General features: G+C 39.5%; 1 protein-coding gene across 13 annotated transcripts in view; it reads right to left on the bottom strand.

The window, feature by feature from the left end:
- The window catches only part of ITPR2 (inositol 1,4,5-trisphosphate receptor type 2), a 286,834-nt gene that overhangs the window by 196,854 nt on the left and 68,019 nt on the right, over positions 1-21,961 (bottom strand). For 11 of the 13 annotated variants that reach the window (XM_049822308.1, XM_049822311.1, XM_049822321.1 and 8 more), the window contains 3 exons: positions 21,105-21,251; positions 19,768-19,863; positions 5,720-5,764 (listed from right to left, as the gene is read on the bottom strand). In XM_049822308.1, the coding sequence (XP_049678265.1) occupies positions 5,720-5,764; positions 19,768-19,863; positions 21,105-21,251 (288 nt within the window). Of the gene's footprint in view, positions 1-5,719; positions 5,765-17,036; positions 17,162-19,767; positions 19,864-21,104; positions 21,252-21,961 lie in introns of those variants that run through there. The other 2 variants (XM_049822317.1, XM_049822320.1) reach the window with 2 other exon arrangements.

Genomic DNA, 21,961 nt, shown 5'->3' with positions numbered 1-21,961 from the left:
GGAGAAGCACTGCATTCCTAAGCAGATGAAAACAAGATGACATTTGCTCAGCTAAGAAACTGGCATACAAGCAGATGCAGCCAGGAAAACCAGATTCAATGAAGAGAAGGAGGAAAAGAACTGTAAAGGGAGTCAAATGTAGAGAGAAGAAAATTCAATTTAAAGCAGTACGAAGAGGAAGCCACTGAACAGTTTCAGAGATGTTCATGATGTGGTCAGTGACAGCCAAGGAAAGCACTCCCAAGACTTCTTTAAAAAAAACTACCAGGTGAATTACATGCTAGGAGTATAGAGAAGAAGTGCAAGAACTGTGGGTAAAACAATATTAGCAAATAGTAAATTCATTGAGAAAAAAATAGTTTTCATTGTCCGATACTACTGGCAAACTAGTGACAGGCTGTTGCAAGTCAAATCAGATACATATCCAAGGTGAAGAAGGTAGAATCGCCTCACTCTGTCGTGCACTGGTTAAATCGCTCAGAAGGATGAAGGAAACACACATACAGCTCCTCTTCTGCCTGGCAGGAGTTGGACCTAGACCTCCCGAAAGAATGACCCGGTCCAAATACCAGGTGGCACAAAGAGCAGAGTCAGCCCGCTCTGCCTAACAAAACCTAAGTGTCCACTCGATGAGAGGGCTGTTAAGCCCCAGTCACCAGCCCCATTCTGCAGCAGTAAAGCAAGGCACACCACTCACGCACAACAGGACTTTGCCAGGAGGGGGAACTGAACATACCCCCACCCAGCGACCAGGGCACTCTTCCACGAGGGACTTGTCTAGGAAGGCAAAGGCTCAGAGTTCAAAAAAGGAGTCCTATTTAGTGAAAACAAACAGCCATTTTGGTGAGGAGTGATCCAGGCTCACAGCAAAGTTCATAGCTCCTGGGCTACCACCGCGGATCTGCAGTGCATCATATTGATTTAAAAAGAAGCTTAAAAAAACCCAATGCAGACACAACATGGTATTTGCAATTGGAAGGGCAAATGTAACTGGAGACAAATCCCATATTGTAATCAGAGACAAAACAATCAGGTACAATCAGATTTGTCTTTCTTAAGACTCATAGCCCAGCAGATAACCCTTCTTCACAGCTCTTAATATAACGTGCTAGTAACTGTGACCTATCCCAAATCCCCATTATTCACTTCAACTGGGTATCATACCTAAAATTCAGGAGATTTACATGGAGTTTTGCTTATGGAGGGGCCTCCCTTTCAACTGCAAAAAGCAATACAAAAACATGACAGACCTGAAATACCTTTTCTTTTAGAAATCCAATCTACAATTCCAATTGGTAAAGACACCTCTTGTGGCAGAGAGACAGACAAGGATAATGCCCTGCTCCTGAATGAATACATTAAGCTGCACTACAGATTTCAGCAGAAATTAAATTTAATAGCAGCCAGAGTTCTGAAAATGCCTGTTAAATCCAGTACAATGTGGTATCTCAATGTTAACCCAGTTTAGGAGGCTCTTACAAAACCAGCATTTTCAGAGAGCAGTAATGTGAGCAGAACTCCATAGGTTAGACGATTTAAAAAATCCTATATGAAAAGAAAGTCGAGTATATTAATGGCCAGCCTTGCTCCTGCATGTTACGGAGCCCTGGCAGACAGCACAGCAGTTAGCCTCCTATAACACCTTCACTGTTGACTCATTTGTGAGTCATCGCATTTTTAGCAGAGACATCACGTTGCAATTCTGTTGTTAGGAGCCAGAGACATTCTGTAAGAAACAATGTATGCGTTTTCAGAGCTGATTCAGACCTGTGTGCAGTAGCAGAATAATAATAATGTGCCGGCATCTGTGTCTCCCCTTCTCCCCCCAGCCTCTCAAGTGGTCTGACTACTGGCTTTATGTAAGCAGAGACACTGCCATTTTAAAGCTGATGATTTTTCTTTTCTTTTTTTAGATGTTTTTCAGATTGCTTATTGCCAGGTTAATTCCTAACCAAGCCTTTTAAAAAAAACAATAAATTTCCCAAGCCTATTCTACTTCTTTAAACTGCACCACCTGTGTCCCACATTATATAATTTTAATTAAACAAACTTAGTTACTGGAAGGTAAAATAAAATTACTTTAAAAAATTATTTACAGTGTTTATAAGAAAAAAAAATCAGCTGGGTTGGAAGCAAGAAAGAAAACTGAATTGCAGAGTTGTTTGGAATTCATAACTATAGACAAACAGAAGTCAAAGTAGATACATCAAATTGCACCTAGAAGTCCATGGTAGAACTGTCTAACTTCTTTACATGAAAAGTAAATGCATACCAGTCTTAATCCTAAAAAAAATCTGAACAATAAAAGCCAGTTTAGAACTGGTTAGGATTAGCACTCTCGTGAAAATGCAGACAAATAGAGTTAAAGTACCTATCCAAAGACAGCCTTTAATACAAAGGCACTAACAAATGCCAGGTTGCCAGCTGTTCTTGACATTTCCCCAATGTTTATAGCGTTCTTCTGGATGCTGTACATTTCTGTGATTAGAAATAATAGACTACTTTGCAGCATAAAATACACCAATTTTGGATTTAATGGGAGTTGTAACACAGAGCACTGCATTTTGATGCATGATACACTACAATCTCCTAGACTTCAAAAGATGAAGAAGCCTTTTTTTGATAAGGCCTTTAAATCACAAAAAGGTCTTCCCATTTAAAAAAAAAAAATCTCTGGAGTCTAGATGTGAGAAAAATATGTATAAAGAATATTAATCAACTCATTGTTAAGGCCAAATTTTACCAGAAATAAAAGCAGTGTTTCACAAGACGATTTGGCTGGATTCTCAAGAAGCAGCCCATAAATGAGCAATGAACTGCAGTCCAAATGTAGCTTTAATGCTTGGGAACAAAAGTCCTAGTGACTTCCAGTAATATTTATGTTCTCTGGAGCCAAAACCCTTTCAGACTTTTGAGTCACTTAAGGCAAGGCAGAAAAGATGCACTTAGGCAGAACCTAGATGCCTATCCCCACTAGTGCACCACAGAAAATCCTTCTCCATTGCTGCTTCCTAAAATTCAGTTGCCTAAGCAACTGTGATCAGGACTTGTAAACCAGGCAGTGAACATGCACAAGAAGCCCTATCACACATTTAGGAGTTAAGGGTTGGCATGAAATGCACAGATGGCTGTGCCACCTTTAAAACCCAGACGACAGAGAAGGAGCTGGTACCCTTTTATCCAACAGACTAGCAGAGAAAAGAAAAACACAGGGTGCAGGCTCAGTTTCTTCCTTCAGTTGAAAAGATTCAAGTATGCATCTCCCATTTTCCTGCTACTCAGACTTCAAATTTTGCCTGGGGTAGGTCCACTTCCACCTCCCCCTCTAGAGCAGATTTACTTCATGGGCAGTATTTCAAAATTAGTTGCTTCAAAAGATGAAAAAGAAGATTCCTTTGCAGTGAATCAGTTAGGCAGTCACCTGGCAGAAGAAACACTAGATGAAAACCACAAAGCAAAGAAAGCATGTGTGCTCTAGGTTATATGCATATTGGATACAAGACTGATATAGCTAGCCCTTAAAAAACTCCAATTATTGTAAGGTTCTTGTACTTTTAAGGGATAATTCAAAACACTGCACCATTGTAACATAAAAGAAATTTCTGCACAGGGATGTGAAGCTTTTCTGCTCAGTTGCTCAAGGCCAGAATGAAGGCTTAAAATAGCCATTGCTGACTCATGCTATTACCAACAAGACTATAAAGGGGTGAAGAATCCAAATGCATTTCTACCATGCTAAAAGGGCCTGTAGGCTTGGATTTACATGGAGGTGTTACCAAATGTTGTTAGGCGTTCTTCACAAAAGATTTTTCATAAGAAAGTGCTGACCGCATAAACTAAAATTTCCATCCGTTTTGATCATCAATCAGTTTTGATTAAATTTTCATTGAAAGTATTTGTCTAATGTGATTTATGTGGTCTAGGTTTTTAGTTGAAACCAATACCCAGGAGGATTAAGCCAAACTGTTACAGAAGTCACCTTTAACATTTATGTTCAGATTACTCTTGTGCCTTCTTTATCACCCAGTCCAGGAAATATTTTAGATGAACTGGAATTGCTACAACTGGAAGCCCTATACTATATCTAAATTAGTATAAGGTGGTACAATAGCATTAGAACCTTGGTGACCAGGGCCTAACATCTACCCTATACACGTTTTCATAGGTCTTACTTCAGACTACCTATAGTCTGGTTTGTGAAAGATTGCAGCACAGTAAATACATTCCAGGGGTGTGTGTATCTTTTTACTTTCATCCAACAGAATACAAGTTTACGTGCTCTAAGATTGTTCTGCAAAGTGAATTGGAGTGTCTTAAATAGGGAATAATCTGGAGATTTGATTCAGAAGTGCCATCATAATGTGAACTACAACATTAATGCAGATGCATGTCTTGCCAGACGAGCTCTACTGTTCACAGAGCAAGAGCATGAACCAAAGCATTTCCAAGTAAGCACCCTACTCATTGGGGTATTCTAGAACTTATCTCGATTACCATTTGAAAGCTCCAAGGGCTTCAAGTGTCATTCCAATACAAAAGAGAAACAACTGTTGGAACTTCCGTATTTTCATGAGAAAGAATTCTCATTTCTCTGGACAGCTTAGCTGTATTGCTATATTACCATTAATACCAAATACCAGGGCAGATGGAAAACCGATGTTGCCAAGTCCTACAAAAATCTCCATTTTGATTAGAACTGCAGTCCTGAAGGCATGTGATTATTTAAGAATAATCTTGGCTTTCATTTTACGAAAAATAAAAAATTCTTCCCCATGCAGAGAAAAACTTGAAAATGTGTCCTCTAAAAGAACAAAAGCCAGAACACAAACAGCAAGAAATTAAACTGAATTTTTTTGAAGAAGATCTCACCATTTTCAAGGCAATCTCATGAATTTGATGGAGGAATGACTCTTTTTTGGACTATTTGTTGTCTCAAGTAACAGTAAGGTTCCCCCAGGATTTTAACTCCACTACCTTCACACGTTACAAACCACGTGTCTGGCCTTGCCTCATTAATTAAAATTAGCGAGCATGCTCTTGACATTGTACAAGGCAAAGGCTGTTGCCTCCTTGGCAAAGGGCATAAGGCCTTTGTCCACCCATCAAGGGTTTGTCCAACCTGCAGTAAGGACAACTTGGATCCTTACAAAGATATCATGACAGAGTTGCCTGAAGTGTGGCAGGGCTCAGGCTAAGCTTGTGCCTGAATATCTACTTGCATGTATTCAATACAAGCAATAAAAAGAGTCTCAGCATGTTCTCAGATTTAGAGCCACGCTTGACTGACAAACATGCCCCAAGGGGGCTTGTCTCCACTAGCAGAGCCTCCGAATTGGTATTGGCACATAACTAACCAGACTTGCTTGTCCCTGGTTTTCTTGCTAAAGATGGTGGTGAGTTTTGCCATGAAGTAATACATCTGATTTGAGAAGAATTAATACATTTCATATCTGCAGTCACCAAGCAGAACAGCTTCCAACTAATGTCAATTCGATGCAGAATTTTAGTAAGTTTCCTACCATTTGCCTTAACATGAGGGAAAGCTTCCTGTAATGCCAGTTCTGAGTTGCACCCTAGCTTACACAGATACAGAAAATAATCCCAGCGGCTGTAACATGTAAGTAAAAGGAAAGCTATGAAGGACTTCCATATGTTGGGCTGTATTGGGTTAAGGATACAGTATTTCCCAGATTATATGCAACATATAAATTCCACTTACCAAAGCTTTTCCTTCATTATTACCTTCTGGATAGTGTGGGTTAAGCTGGAAAAGAAAAGAAGTCAAATACTATCTTGATAGCTTTTAGACATTTCAGAACTGGGGACAGAAGGTTTGGTTCAGTTCTGTATTATGTACCCACCCTGCAAAAGGACAGTGGAGTATTTAGGAGGAGTATGAGAACAAGAGTATAAGAATTACCGATTAAATTTCTGACTTAACCACATCTTGCAATCAAGTTGTTAACTCAAGAGAGGAATCTCAAATAACCAAAACCACAAAGAATGATGAAGAAAGCACAGATAGTTACTAATCTAAACACAGCAAGTTACAGTCATCCACACACATACACATGCAACCACTTCCAGGACTGACCTTGAGCAGATATATTGAGACAAAAACTAACGTGCTTCAAGTCTGCTGAGATTTTACAGGAAGACAGTGAACTCAGAATAAACACACCTTTGAAACAGGAATGGCAATGCCACTATAGACAAGTGCTTAATTACCTTGTGATTCTATTTAACCATTATTAATGGGGCTAATATTTTCTATGTCATGCCAGGATTATAAAGAATCAATTAATAACTAAAGTAGTATGAGAAGCTTGGATGAAAGACACTGTATAATAGCAAGTGTGAAGTATTGCTATTTAACAGCGTTTAATATGATTTTATTTTTGACAAGGGAAATATGTAGACTAGAAGATGAGGGATTATGTAGGCAAGTACATACTCAAGTAAACAAACACACATACACCCACACACTGGCTGCATGTGAAACTTTTCAAGATTTGACTTAACATGATGAAACTATTTTGCCTCAGTATTTACCATATACCCTGACACTGGATATGCTGTCAAAGCATTGAAAATGCTGAAGTGAAATTATTAGTTATATAAGGTAATTTAGTTCTTAAGCAACGACAGCATGTACATATCTTTCAGATTAAGTACAGTCATTTTCTTGGCTTGAATTTGGCATTACCAGCGTGGAAGAGCCAGAAATAAATTGCACAGGGCAAGCTGAATGAATCCCAGTAAAACTTTTCAATATCACGTCATCATACATCTAACATTACACAGACAACTACTGTGAAGAGTTTTTATTAAGTTTATAAGGTTCTTACTAACACTATATCATTTATATCCCTTTACCCAAACAAGCCAGCTCCTCTCCACATCATGAGCTCTGACTCCCACCTACGTCTGTTATACAGCAATAGGAATGGGAGATGAACACTGAACAACAGACAACTAGAAGTTATACATATATACGTACATGTATGTATACATGTATATGTAACTGTTTTCATATAGTTTTGGTTTCTTCCTAAGTTCTCACACTTCTTTCAGCATTCCATTTGTTCACCTGACACCTTAAAAAATTCTAGTTGCCCATTCTAACAGCGAAGCTGAGCTCTCTACCTTTGGTCCTCCATCAAGAACGGAGAAATCAGGCAGTGCTCCTTAGTCACAGCCACACACAGTGGCCTTTCAGCACAGGCGCAGAGAAGGTAGAGAAAGGCTAAATTCTATTCTACCTTCACACTCTGCTGGTTGTAAGCAAGCAAGAAAAAGTCTGGGTCATCTCAGCTTTGTCACTAGACACAGCACAGGGAACCACATACTGAGGACTAGATCTTCAAACGGAATAAATCTGTAATGTTTCACTGAAGGGCCCGAGTGAATACACTTGTCTACCCAGTATGAATTGGGCCTTGATTTCTGATATTCTTCAGCTGTTTGCTTTCAAGATAATGATGCTTTAAAAAAAAAAAAAATAGCAACAACAGGAGAAACTAGGAAAATCTCTCTCCCACACCACTTCTTGCCTACTTTAAAAATGACTAAACAGATTACCCTCAAATTTCCAAAATAGCTCACTTGTGGACTGAGGCTGAGGGAGACAGGAGGCTCAACTGAAAAATTAAGTACACCCTTAATGATGTTTTTTCTTGACCCACTGTAACAGAAATAATAAAACTAAAAGAATGATGTTTAGAGAAAGTTTTGAGATGCTGACGTTAAACCGTAAACATGATAGAATGCGGTTTTACGTCTGACGTTCACAGGCCCATTTTCAGCTGTGCTGAGCAGCTGCCACTTTCATTTTCATTTCAGCTGCGGTTGTTGGTGCTGGGCATCTCTGAAAATCAGGCTATTAGCTATTATCCTATACTATATTCTCCAGGTAGAGGGGCATAAATCATGTAGTGTTGTATGTCATATTAGACCTGTTCTGACTCCTTTTCAATATCCAAGTACAGCAGAATGAGCAAAGGACACAGTGACAGTCTTAACACTCCAAACTCTATTGCTTTTTCTGATTTATGCAAGATAACTTCCATGTTCTTCAATAAGCCTCCAAAACAAAAGAATCCTTGAAAAGAACATTAATAATTTTTTTCCTTGTTGCTAATGAAGTCAAGTAAAATTCTTTGCAGGTGTTTAGAAAGTAACAATACTATGTTAAAATGGACCCCATTAAAGCTCAACAGTCTTCAAGATTTTTTGTGTCACTGGATGTGTTGAAGTTGCAATGTTACTGAAGTGTAGCTGAAATACAGTACTGCATATTTCTGTAAAACACCACTGGAAGGTGCACACAGTCAATACACAGCAAGAACACAATGCATTGTAAACTGCAGACCTCAAGCAACCGTGATTGTATGAATCGTTATTGTAATAGCTTCATTATATGTTATTTTTTTACAGTGTATCTCCAACAGCTTCTTTTCCAATGCAGAATAATCCAGAAATCCTAATTCTCCACTGCTTGTTTTTCAACAAACTTAGGTAAAGCCATTTTTTACCTTTCCACGGATGTAAGACAAAAAGGTATCACAAAATGAAAGTTCAGCTTCCTCACAGCTGAAAACTAAACAATATCGAAGACCTTGAAACTCATTTCATGTTATGGCAGGCTGATGAGACTCACCATAACATCCCAACACTCACCCATTACGTAAGGCCATGCAACCTAACCACCTGAGTAAGTGGCAATCACTATATGGTGGTAAGGGAGGTGCAATCTACACCAAGTAACACAGACTGCGTTAGTAGAGAATAACTAGCGAAGGACAAAGGAGAATTCACATCGGTGAAGTGGTGAACTGGCCACCCGACAGTAGTTGCGCTCATCCTTCACTCCACCACCCCGCAGAAGGCCAGCTCTATTGTGGGAATTTTGCAGTTGGGCAAGGCTAAGGTAATCAGCCCTCACAGCTCCAGTGACAATGATTTATGACACCACAGACGCTTCATCTTTTTCAGTTGCTTATACATATGAACTCAGACCCAACTCTACACATTCTCCAGCCTACATAAAATCTCCTAAACTCCAGGAAACAGGGCCACCATATCAACTTTTCTTTCACATCATGGCACCATGGAAGACATTACAGTTTTACACACACAGGCTAACAGTGCACGCTGACTTAGGTGCTGCATGAGCTTTTCCTTACGCCAAGGCCCTATCAACAGGTTAAGTACCACTGTACCTGCAAATGCAATTTGCACAATATAGTTCACAGGAAGTACCTGGGACCTCAACTTGTCTTGCAATCTGAATCTGCCGGGGAGAAGAGAGCTTGGAAGCAGACTAGCAAACTTGTCAGCAGACAAGGACAGTCAGTATCATGAGAAGGCCACCACCACACAAGATCATACTTTTAAACACTAAAATAATTTACTATATTGGGGTTTATAGAAAGATTTGCAACTACAGAGAAGATAATACATTATTTTAAATCTGAACAGAACTAGCATTTACTTGCACTCTTTTGTAAGAAGCCAAATTCCCAACTCGTGATCTACACAGGGTATCTGAGAGACCCTGAAGGTCAGGGTCAGCCTTGCAGGTGGTCCTCTTGGGTGTATAAAAATTGATGTCTCTTCGACAGATTTCAGGCTCAGCCTTTGCACATGGTGGTATGTAAAAAGAGTAGATGTATGAATGCATACATATACTAATATACTCACCAGAAGCAGCACCAGAAGGCGCTCAGTAGAGAGCATGTGTGACAAACACGTAACAGAAGCCAGCTTTTACAGGTGGAAAACTGAGGTAAAGACAAAGCCTTTAACTCTTTCTGGTTACAATTATTTGGAAGGGCAAGGAATCTCATTCCTGAATTTCTGCCTAGTACCCTCACAAAGTGATCATCCTCCTGTAGAGTCTGCATAGTAGGAAGACAACTTTTGTCTATGCATGTTACTTCTGGTATTTGGTGCTCAGAGAATGCAAGTGCCCTGCTAATCCTGAAAGGTATTCTGCTAGATTGAGTGCCAGAAGTTCCAGGCTCTGTCATCTCCACTGATGACGTCTCTACTGATTAAAGCTAGTCAAAGTTGTATCTTAAATTTTTCAATACATAAGACTTCACAGTGCATAATCTCTTGAGGTTCCACGATTGAGCAGAACAACTTCTCACTAACAAGTTATTCCTGACTTTAATTTTATTTTCGCATCTTCACGTAGTAAGACATGCTTTACAGTCCAACAACTGAATTATAAATCTCAGTCCATACTGTGGACAAACAGTTTGGAATTTCACATTTATACTGAATCCTGCTTTCTTAGAGGAATGCATGGGAAGTATCCAAACAGGCTATTCTTGGATACTCAATTAAGAAGGAGAGAGGGGAGTTTGGGGAAAGAAACACCCATGCTTATTTTAATCAAATTTTGTTGACTAGGTAAAGGATATTTAAACCATTTTGTCAGGAAAAGAATTAGATTGCCAAATTTCAGCTAAATGAGCATTTTAATGCCTTTGTTAATACCCGCATTTATGAAGGAAACCCTGACAAACAAGAACAAAAGGATCTAATTCAACACACGTAAACAGTTCCCATTTCATTTGATAACCAGCCTGTTAACGCACAGCCTGTTACCCAATCAACAAGGACAAGTGTTTCAGTGAAAAAAAGCCAGCACAAAAGAATAAAAAATCCACTTCTCAAACCTTGCATCTTCATTAGGCTTGCTTTGTTCTTTGTTAATGTCATACTGATTAGCTTTCGATAAATCCAAAGGACTTTTGCACAATTTCAAAGACTCAAGTGGTATTCAAAGGACTTTTGCCATGGTATTAACTTGCCGGAGAAGGACTGGCAACGACTCTACCTCGATAAACCCCATTCAACACAGCCACAGCATCGGCACGAAGTTCCTGATAATCATCATCTGAGGAAAGTTTAAAATCTTAAAAAGCCTTTTATTTCAGGATTGTATTTTGCTGCTGTTTTGCTTATAAGCCATGTCTTAGCCGATCAGATGAGTTTCCAGGGAACGCTGGGAGAGCTGAATCTTTTTGTCTGCTTCAGACCCCCCCATGCGGCACAGGCAGTGAGGTGGACAGGGACAGCCACCCCTGCGTGGGGGAACTACCTGCTAGTCAAAAACAGGAATAAGAATCAGCTCCAACACTTCCCTGTCCCAATTATTCACCCTTGTCATAAGAAGAAAGGATAGGTTATCGTGGCATTTTTAGCTGCTGTATAAGCAATGGCAGGCCAGTGCTTTGCTATGCCTAAATCACCACTGATTTAAAGGTCTCGCAACAGCAGCATAAGCTGGAGCTGCCACAACATGTAGCTCTATGTTAGGGCAGGAGAGAGTGGTGACTGAGAAATCCCTTTGCTTCTACGGTGATCAAAGGTAGAGAACCTGACCACCCACCAACGCCTGGTGCTCAGTCCCACACAGCTATATCCCCATTCTGCAGAGGAAGTCAAAAGAAAGAAAAATGTCTAAGAGATCCTTTACTCTAACCTGAATGCTGGGCCATAAACTCAGTATGAGCTTCAGTGGCTCCGTGCTAACGTGTGCTATATGAAAAAGCATCCTCATCTCTTCAAGGTTTATGTTCTAAGTATTAATATTCCATATGCCTTTCAGTGATCCTCCCAGAAACAACTAGGGATGATTGAATTAGACATTACTGAAATTTCTACCATTAAAAAAACAAAACAAAACAAAAAACACACACACAAAACCCCAACAATAATAAAAAAAAAAAACCAAAAAAAACCCGAGGGAAGCCTTCTAAACCTGCACCAAGCATTAAAAGTAAAGAAAAAGAGGCACAAATATAATTGAATAAAAACTTAAGTAATCTTGAAATAATAAGCAAAAAAAACACGCACTGAAGAACAGACCACATGTTTACATTTGCTGTTTCAGAACACATCAAAATGCAATATCAGCAGACATTGCATGTTTAATAACAGAAGCAGTCCTTATAATGACTAAATGACAATAAATGCTGCATTAATGGCTTGGCACTTCCCTTTCTCCTCAAGCTCCTATGTATACAAGCACAGCTCAAATGCAGCCAACTTCAGAAAGGACTGAAAAAGCCTAGCTGAACATAGGCTCACAGATCACTACTTGCAAAACTAGCTGGCTGGGGGAAAAAAATCGTTCCTCTGAGATCCAGATTTCTGAAGGTATTTGCACACCGACAGATGCAAATGTTGTTCCTAACTTCCACCAAAGTCAAGACAAGTCAGGTGAAGAAATTTAGCTGCGTTCCCCAGATTCTTAAAAACCCTGGAAAATCTAGTCGTGGGTTTTGCTAAATGGACATCTTCTAACTCTGTCACTTTAAAAAGCCACATCCAAGTCTGCAGAACAGGTCAGACTGGCTCTGTAAATCAGTAATCCATCTTCCTCCTCCTCCTCTAGTCTCTGGATCTCTTCCATCTCTTCACGCATAGCTGTAAATTATCCTTCACTCTTTAAAACAAACCCACACTCCTCCTGTGAGACAGTGAAAAATAGAAATAGGGCTTATGGTGCCAAGTTCACCGTGTCACCTGGGCAAGTCCTTTTTCTTACCTTTAATCACTGAGCCCAACAGATAGAAACTAATCAGAATGCTGTATTAACATTTAACAAAGAGACTGGGAAAAAACTACTCAAACAGAAGACTTTGAAGCAATCTCCAGGTAAGGAGGTCCCGCAGTACCAACAAATTAAATGTGCGAAGGCCTTGGTGGATGCTGCCACCTCCTGGTACCTTCTCTGGTTTGCAAACCGTTATCCTTGAGCAAAAGGTACCTGCACATCTCGGTTAAACAAGGCCGTTTTTATCCAGTTTTTATTTGCCATACTGTTTCTAAAGGCAGAAGGAACCACAGAGCATTTACCACTATGCTCTCCACCTCTGCATGAGCCTTATGATCAGTGGATGAATACATTTTTCTGCAAAGGCTTGCTTCCATGTCACCCCAAAAAAGTAACGCTGACAAACAGCAGTCCCTTTTTGCTTCCTGAACGCAAAAGATCTCTGTCAGTAGTCCACTTTCCAAAAACTGGATATTAAAAGGTCTAAATTATGGCCTTCAAATATTGAATCTCATTTGCCTTAATAAAACATCCTATGCAGTACTCCATTTTCCACATCAGTTTAAGAAGGTGAAAGAAAAATAAGTCCATAAAACTACAGACAAGTTTCTCCAGGGCTCCAGAGGGTTAATCCTGGTTTATAGCCTCAAGTTTAAGAACCGATTTCCCTTTTACTTTTTTTTTTTAAAATCATAGCTAATGCTGAGGATACTATTACTCATACAAATATGTAATCTTTCTTAAAATCTCATTAAATGCTTTGTTTTCTATTCTTGTGGCAGCAAGTTCCACTTCTTTACTATGTCCTATTCAGAAGGCAGGAGAGGATTATTTTCTATCAATATTAACTTGAACATGCACTCAGCTATCTTCACTATGATCCAAATCAAGTGATTATTACAAGAGGATTAAATTTATTACGAACAGTATGGCTCTGTCCACACAGATATACACATATTATAACGATATACATCATATTATAACAATATATGTCATATGGCAGGCTAATATTTTTAATACCGAGACATAACAAAAATCCATTTAAAAGAAGATCAACAGCAGTTCTCAATTTAAAGTGAATGATATACATAAGCTTCTCTGAAAACAAACTTGGGCAATTTTGACAGAAAAGTAGAGTGAGATAACGTGGGAAGAAATTATTCAAGAAAGACAAGAGAAATGTGAGTAACTTTTACTGGCCATTGATTCAAGAGTTCTCAGCAAGTGGTTTACACCAGCACAAGGTGAAATTCAGCTGACAGTCCCACAAGGCGAGGCCTTTGATGCTGGCTTCAGCAGTTCCTGTTAACCCACCCCACCCGCTTGTGCCACCGGTGCCTTAGCTCAGTGACCTTCCTTACAGCACAGAATACTCCCTCTTCCCCGCACCCTGGAGTCCGTGCTGACCCCATCTCAGGGACGGCACGTTGTGTCACAGGACCGCAATCAAATACCTGCGGACACACGACGTTTCTGCAAGCCTACATTGCCGCTGAAGCACACTCTTACCGCTGAACTACAGCCTTGGTGAGTTGGACTTGACTTCCTGTTCAATTTAGAATATTCATGTAATTGTCTTTTCACTTCATGTGCATGTAACCCTGTGCTGCTCAGGCCAACTGGCTTCAATCATTCCTACCTTTAAAAGAAACTCCATTGAGCATCTAGTGCTACAATAACCCCAAAGCTGGAAGTATGTTTTATGTGGGATTTTAACAAGAGTTTAGAACTAAACTCTGATCAGATTTGATCCACTTTACCACTTAAACCCTGCACTTTCACTCTTGCAGAAAGAAGAAAGTGAACCCTATAAGAAAGCCAGAGGAGTTTTCCAGTAGGACATGCTTCAAGGATGTGCATCAAATTGCTATTTCTGCTCAAAGCAGCTAGCTAGTGGACAGCTTTATCTCTGTGACTTGTCTATCACCAGAATATGTGCTAAAGGGCTTGCCGTACCAATCATCCTATACAAGCCATTTATGAAGTATATTCACATGTAGAAGTTAAAAGCGGCTGTTGTGGAGGCTTCAGTCCTACAACAGTCAAAGAATTCCAGGGGGTGGCTGCACAGATGAAAACTGTTGAAGGAAGTCCAAACCCGTCTGAGATACCCTTGACCCCTGAGCACATAAATGCTCACGTTCCGCTGACTTCAAAGACAAGGCTAATCCTGAGAGCTCTACTGAATGAGAGCCTTTATATGAGCAACAATTTGGTTGAATGAATGAAGCACATTACAAGTCAGAAAAAGTATGTTTGGTCCTGCCATTACCTCTGAGCTCACTGCCTCAGCCTATTGCATTGGCCAGCCTGTTCTCACTCTTCTCTTTCATCTAGAAGAACTTCAGGGCACAGATTACCTTTTGGAGCAACATCAGTACCCTACACACTACCTTGGAAGACACAGTAATAATTTGAAGCGCTGTTTATGGCCACAATTTTATAGAATCACAGAAGGTAAACATTAAGGCTGCCATCTTACCTGCATTACCATAATTCATTTAGTATAGTATAATTAATTCAGTATTAAAGACAATTACCTCACCAGATTTACTGCCATATCTTGGCCAAGGTATCTAGTAACTCCAGTTTAGTCTATTCAACTAAGTAAAACAGAATTATCACAGATTTTTCCTTGCAAATTCTGCACTGTGATTATGTACATGTTCACAATCTTTCACAAGCAATGTACTGTGGTTTATCTATTGTCTACTGCAATATCTGAGACTAGCATGTGATTTAATATTTGCATATATATATATTGTGATTATTTTAGCAATATCCATCTCACCTGAGAAGTTTAATATGAAATGACAGGCTCATCCTGCATTTCTTGTGCGTGCATATATGTATTCATGGGCACACGTATTTCTGTTTAACATCCTCATACAGCAAGTGTTAATAGTTTTAGTACAGATCATCCAGTTTAGAAATCACAGAACTGGAACTGCTATACACCTGGAGAACAATATTAAAGGTGCATGTTTTGGTTCAGCACTATCACTAAGCTGATACTCAGTTCAGACTTTTATCCTGGTGATTAGAATATTGAAAATGTTAGGTGTGTTCATGAGAAAGGCACAGCTGTGTGGTCCCGACCTGCAGCATTTGAAAGGCTGTTTAAGTAAATTGCAGCTCGCTCCCACACACAGATAGATAGATTTGGGTGCGTTCTACACGTGGTACATGCACTGAAAAGACTTAAAAAAAAATTGTGAAAGTCTTTGTTACTTTGAAGTATTCAATTTTCACCTAACCTTACAGCCTCCTTTTATAAATATAAAACTTCAAAATAACTTGGGTCATTTTGCTGTAACCAGGACCAAAAAAGAATCTTCTACAGAACTTTTTCTAAAAGACTGCTGACTCTGTGAAGATGAGAATAAAACTCAGCAGCCTGGATTTTAGCTGGTGGCTTAGTGTCTAAATGTCCTGCTAAGGATCTGGCTCAGCTCTTTTGGGTGAAATCAAGCTCTTCTGACACTAAGAGCAGAACTCCCACTGTCTCCAAAGAAGATAATTTCTCTTTCCAATTTTTCAGCTGAGTATTTGGTTCCACTTTTTTATGATTTCAATATTTTGGGAATATCTGAGGCAGCGGCTTCAGGTTTCCAAATGCCAGACACATAGGAGACATTACCACCTATCCAGATTTCTGACGTCCCAAGTCTTACCACCAAGCATGAAACCTTTTCTTCAGCATATCCCTCCTGTGCCTTAAGTAATTGGGTGAGAGCATACATGCATCTGATGTGTCAGACCGTGTACCCAGGACACACATAGTAGAAGGGGAATGACAATGCAGCTGTGTGCAATTAGCAAATGTCTTCCACTGGGTCTCCTTTAGCAGTGGGTCTTTCAGGATGGCTCACCTTTAGCCCATAGTCTGGTAGTAGGGTCTAGGTTGCTTTATGGTATTAGTAGGTCTTAAAGAACTTCAAAGCATATTAATGAAAATTGGCCTAAGTAATGCCAAGTGGAAAGAGGATTAAAGGAAATGGTGCTACTTGAGACTGTGTCAGAAGTCAGAGGTATCAGAGGACCCTTAGCCTTTGAAAGGTAACAAAAGCTGGATGACTGATTGTGATTCTTAGGAAAAGGGAATTTAGGACTTACACATCCTGACTTCATTCTCTTAGGTTTATAAGAATTAGATTTGCAAGTACTCATCTATATGTTTTGTTTACTGAACAACTATACTGCCTTACTTTTTTTTTTTTTTTTTTTTTTAACTCAATTACTGTAGTATTGAAGCACCTTCAAGTTTATTAGTTTTAAATTCTGGAATTCTCTGGGGCAAGTGTCTTGAATTTTCTTAGTCCCCAGATCATCTCCTGGCCTTAACAAGCTGCAGCGGCATCCCTTCACTACATGGCTCAGTAGGGACCCACTGAGTCACAAAGCAGACCGACCAGTTACAGCTGGCACAGGAAGCCTCAAAGAAAAACACAGCACTGCTTACACAAGGTACAAGCCTGACTGCAGAGGAGCAAAAGGAGACACCCAGGTGAAGAACACTTCTGCTCATTGTCTGAGACTTGACCCATGCAAGATTCCACTGCAGAAGTCTCCATGGTACACATCAAGCTGATTTACAGAAAGATAAAGTAAGGAAAAGATGGTTATAAACAGTGATCAATTCTGATTTACACTAGCTCAAACTGTGACAGAAATTGTATCATTAACCAACAACGTAATGCTTAAAAGATTTGTGAATTTTGTTCATGTGTTTGTACTTATTATTCCACTCTAGATATCTTTATCATGGAAGCTTAAACAAAATCAGGTCATGGAAATGTGTGACGCTGTTGATAATCCATACCATGAGTAATCTTCATGTGCTAGAAGAGCACAGATAAATGTTCAATAAGCTTTGCCCAATTGATTTAAAGTTAGCTCATGCACATTAGGTGTCTGCCTGCCTGTTCATAAATCTTTGACGTGTATGTCTGGCTGGTGTGTTGTGCCTGACATGTGAACTGTGTAAAATACAGTTCACAGGTTTTTATTACAGCAGTACCTTTAAGATCTTGACCAGCAGGTATTTTACACTTCATAGATACAGTAGCTAACGCTGCTCTCCACTCACAGCATATCGCCTCTGTTCAACCCAAGTGGTTTTCCAGCTCTCACTCTACTGTGCCAATTGTACTCTCCATATTATGAATCTTCCTGATGGGGATTTCCTTTCCAGAGGTAGAAAGGACCTAAGCTCAGATTCGACATTCAGTGTAGTGCAACACCTCTTCACCTGAAGATTCTTCTCCTGAAAATCTCTGAGCAGATGAGGTATGGTGGGAGAAGGAAGCCCATCAGTCAGTGTTCAATGTCTTTCCTGACTCTCCATCAGCCTAGCTAGTCTGAATAAAATCTTTCTACTAGGAGCATCTCTCATTGTAAGCAGAGAGGAAAATGGAACTGTCTCATAGGTGAGAGTACCGGTTGCCTCTTGAAAATTAGCTATTATTAGCCAGCTGGCTTCAGCCAAGCCAAAGTATTGCTGCTGCAGTATGGAGGCAGCAGCGTAGAGCAGAGCAGTTAAGGCATGTTGGCCCACTGCCTTTAAAGGGATGATGCTCTTTGCCACTCAGGACTATCAGGTTTCTAACTTACGCTGTGAGGTACTGTTAAAAAAAAAAGAAAAGACCCAAATTACATTCAGTCTTAGATGGAAAATAGTATCAGTATCTGTCCTGGTGGTCCACTGTTTATGTTTTGACACTGGTTTTGACATAATTAGAAATAAGTAAGGGTTTGATAGCTCCTGTTTGCTCTTACTCTGAAATCAGTGCAGGCTGTGGCAGCAGCTGGAAAGTGAAAGCAGCACCCTGAGAATACTAAGGAGTTGTCTGCATACAGAAGTTGCACTGCTGTACACGTAACTCCATCCAGTTAAAGCAAGTCTTTTTTCAGGGGTTCCCTAACATACAGTGATTTAGAACTGGCTCTTGTTGTAAATTTTCACTCTCATACTTCCAAGCATAAGTCAAAACAAGCAATCCTGCACGGACTTAACTAAATCAGTGGGGAAAAAAAACCCTACTTTTTATTCGGTTGATATAACTTGGACACAAACCAGTTCTAATATGGATTAGATATGACTTTAAAAGTTCACAGCTGCTTGCAACCAGGGAAAAATCCAAGGCTGGCCCATTTCATAAACTTGGTATTATCTGTTCTATTCCAGCTTGTCAAGAGCCCTATTTTATTTTTAAGGACAATTATGGGTCTTAAAAGATATTAAGCTGCTCTTTTGGGGAGTAACAACACTACTTTGCCTTAACATAAAGTACCAGGTAATAATCAGACAAGTTGCAAGATCTTCCTTCTCCTCGTAGACCTTCTGCTCCATCAAAAGGGGCAAAGACTTCCTCAGACCTTTCTTTATTCAAATTTCAGTCAAAAGACGAGAGTGCAATAGCAGAACACTGCAACCTGCTTGTAATCACAATGCACTAGCATGACACCAATAATTATGACACCAATATACGTTTGTCCTTCCTAAAGTTTCTAAAGAACACAGAGATGCCTTGGACCACATGCTGGCTAGCAGAGATCCATACACTGAAATCAGCACCATAGAAACATTTTTTTTTAAGAAGTCTAGAGCCTGTGGGGAAAAATGGGAATGACACCTCCTGAATTAGAGTTGTTTAGAGTAGCTGTTCTATGGCTTGCACACAGACTTCTCTATCAAGCTCAATGATGATCTTGCATTCAAGTTCCACTCTAAAAGCCTTACTCTGTATATGGCTGCCTGACCCACCAAAGAAGAGTATTTGACTGATCACAACACTACTCCAAAAATCAAGGGCAAACAAGAGCAGAGAGATAAATGAATCCCAGAATTTTCAGTGTAAATATGGTGGATATTTAACAGTGGTGTTTGCCCTGTCTGCCATAACAACAGCAGATTCAAGATCCAACAGCGCAGTTAAAATTAAGGTTAGATGCTGTCTTGAACTCACCTACTAGTGTCATATAGCTCAGAAAATTTTCTTTGCAACCCTTGGCTACAGCAATACACCATGACACAGCAGTGCACATCCAGTTCTCCCCATTCAGACCTGGTGTGAGATCTTTTCAGAGATCTACATTACGGACCTTACCTACTATGGCAGTTCTGGATTAGCAGGACACATATAGTACTTGATCAGGCAGCACACAACCACTTGTTTAATTGACATTCTTACCTCTGCAGCTAAGTAGTTTCCAGTTGCCAAATGCTTAAATCTAAACAAGCTATTCCACTGTCCTGCCCCTCCCCGGCAAGGGTCATGATGGACAACCTAAAAGAAAAAGTACACATTTTAATCACGTTCCTCAAAATCATACTTAGATCACTGACATTTCTTAAAGCTCATTCCAGATAAAAACTTGTAAACTACATAATTACAAACAGTCTACCACAGAGAGGAATTCTGTGCTTACGTTAAGCCCATCATAGATAACAACTACTTACATTTATTTTTTTGCCAGGTGCCAGGAAATACTCTTCCTATTACTTTCCATGTTTTCATTAATCTACTCCCTGCAAACATGATGACCCAAATCTTGCTTTTAAGTGACATGGTATGATCTGAAGCTCAAGAAAGTGCTCTACACTTAAATAGGTACTACTTAAAACCAAAACTCAAACTCTCTTACGTTGTTTCCCCACTTATACCAGCTCTGTTTTTGACAACACTAGGGGCTTCTGATAAATATTATTTCAAGTGATAAAATATCACCATATCATTTGAAATATCCCAGGTTATTTCTTTTTCCCCTTAACTGAGCTGTAGGTCATTTGCTACCTTCAAATCTAGCAGTGCCTGTCTCCCTTAAGAAGTAATCTCAAATAATTACAAGTGCAATATACTCTATTCCATACAGTCTTTACTCGGACAAAAATCAACCATTTGCCTGAGTGAGGAGCTCTGTTGTAAATGCACAAAGTTTGTTCAGCACATAAGAACTTTTGGGTATAGGAGTTACATTACAGTGATAGCAAGGGTTTGAGACATACCAGTATCCAATGTTCCTCAGTTAAATAAAAATACATTTGCTAGTCATCTTCTAAAAATCACCCCCATTCAGCAACACCACCTTTATTCAGCCTAACCTTAAACAGATGTTGATCTGCCCTGTTGCAGAAGAATGGACTCTATCACATTTGTAAGATTTCTTGTCAGTCATGAATTTCAGTCTTCTATATTGCACATGCAGTCAAATATAAACACTCAGAACTCAGGATGCATGAGTGTCATTTGATTGGCTTTGATAAAATCGCACCATTTACGTCAAGTCTGAATTTGACTCTTCGTCATTTTAGTGCACGTAAATATAGTAAGAAAACATCCTCTATCCACACATGCACAGCAATAAAGCATCTCTTCCGTGTTCATCCTACACAAACCGCTTCATAAAATAATAATAGTTACGGGGAGGTGTATGATGATATCAAGAGGCTATGAATGATTCATGTTGTGGTATTTTTACTGAACCCTGGCCTTCAGGTCCTGAAGTATTTATAAAAAGAAAAAAATACCTCTATTTCCCACAGTGCTTTAGAACTTGTTGCAGAAGTGGCTGACTGACGTAATGTAGTACGAAGGAAAATATGTTGTTTCTTCTCATATTCGTCACAGGTCAGAAACTTCTCTTGCTCTGCATGAAACAGCCTAACAACATCTCCCTAAAGTAATATGAAAAAGAAGCATTATTAAGTGGTAGGCAAAGCCACTAAACTCATCCTCTATATCTGTACTAGCCTCAGTGATGTCAACATAGCTGACGGGAAGAAAACATTTATTAGTTTCCTATTGCTATTAGTTTCCTATTGCTGGAGCAGGTACCAAGTGCAGACCATACAATCTTGGCACTGGAAATCAAATGAGATAATTCAGTCCTGCAGGAGACACAGGCACTTTTGTGAAAACAGAACTTGTTTCAGAGCACTGCAATGAATAGTGGGCAACAATTAACCTAAAGGTGATTTTAATTCTAGTTAACTTCATAAAATGGATTTTTTATTGCTAATCTATCTTAATATTTAGGGAAAGTGACCAGATTTTTCTAACATCATATTAACTCATCTCTTCTACTCTGCAGCCAAAACCAAAGCCACCTCTCTATTTCTTCTGCTGGCATCATTTTTGCTTCCTTTTGCCTCTCCCCAAGGCTTGAAACACCATCCCCAAATGGGTCTACACAGATATACTATTTTCCCTTTCAAATTCTTCCTCAAAAACTGCTGGTACCTTGACACCTACCGAAAAACCAGCCAGCTGGTAATGACTTATTAAGGTCCAAGTGAGGAAAAATGAAATTTATTTCTTTGAAATTAAAATGTAAATGATCTCAGGGAGTGATCTGGAGGCATGAAGCTGTGCAATCCCTCAGCAT

The sequence above is a fragment of the Accipiter gentilis genome, chromosome 18 (genome assembly GCF_929443795.1).
Source record: "Accipiter gentilis chromosome 18, bAccGen1.1, whole genome shotgun sequence".
Lineage (NCBI taxonomy): Eukaryota > Metazoa > Chordata > Aves > Accipitriformes > Accipitridae > Astur > Astur gentilis.
Note: the sequence above shows the minus strand (reverse complement) of the source record. Positions and strands in the feature narration are given on the sequence as shown.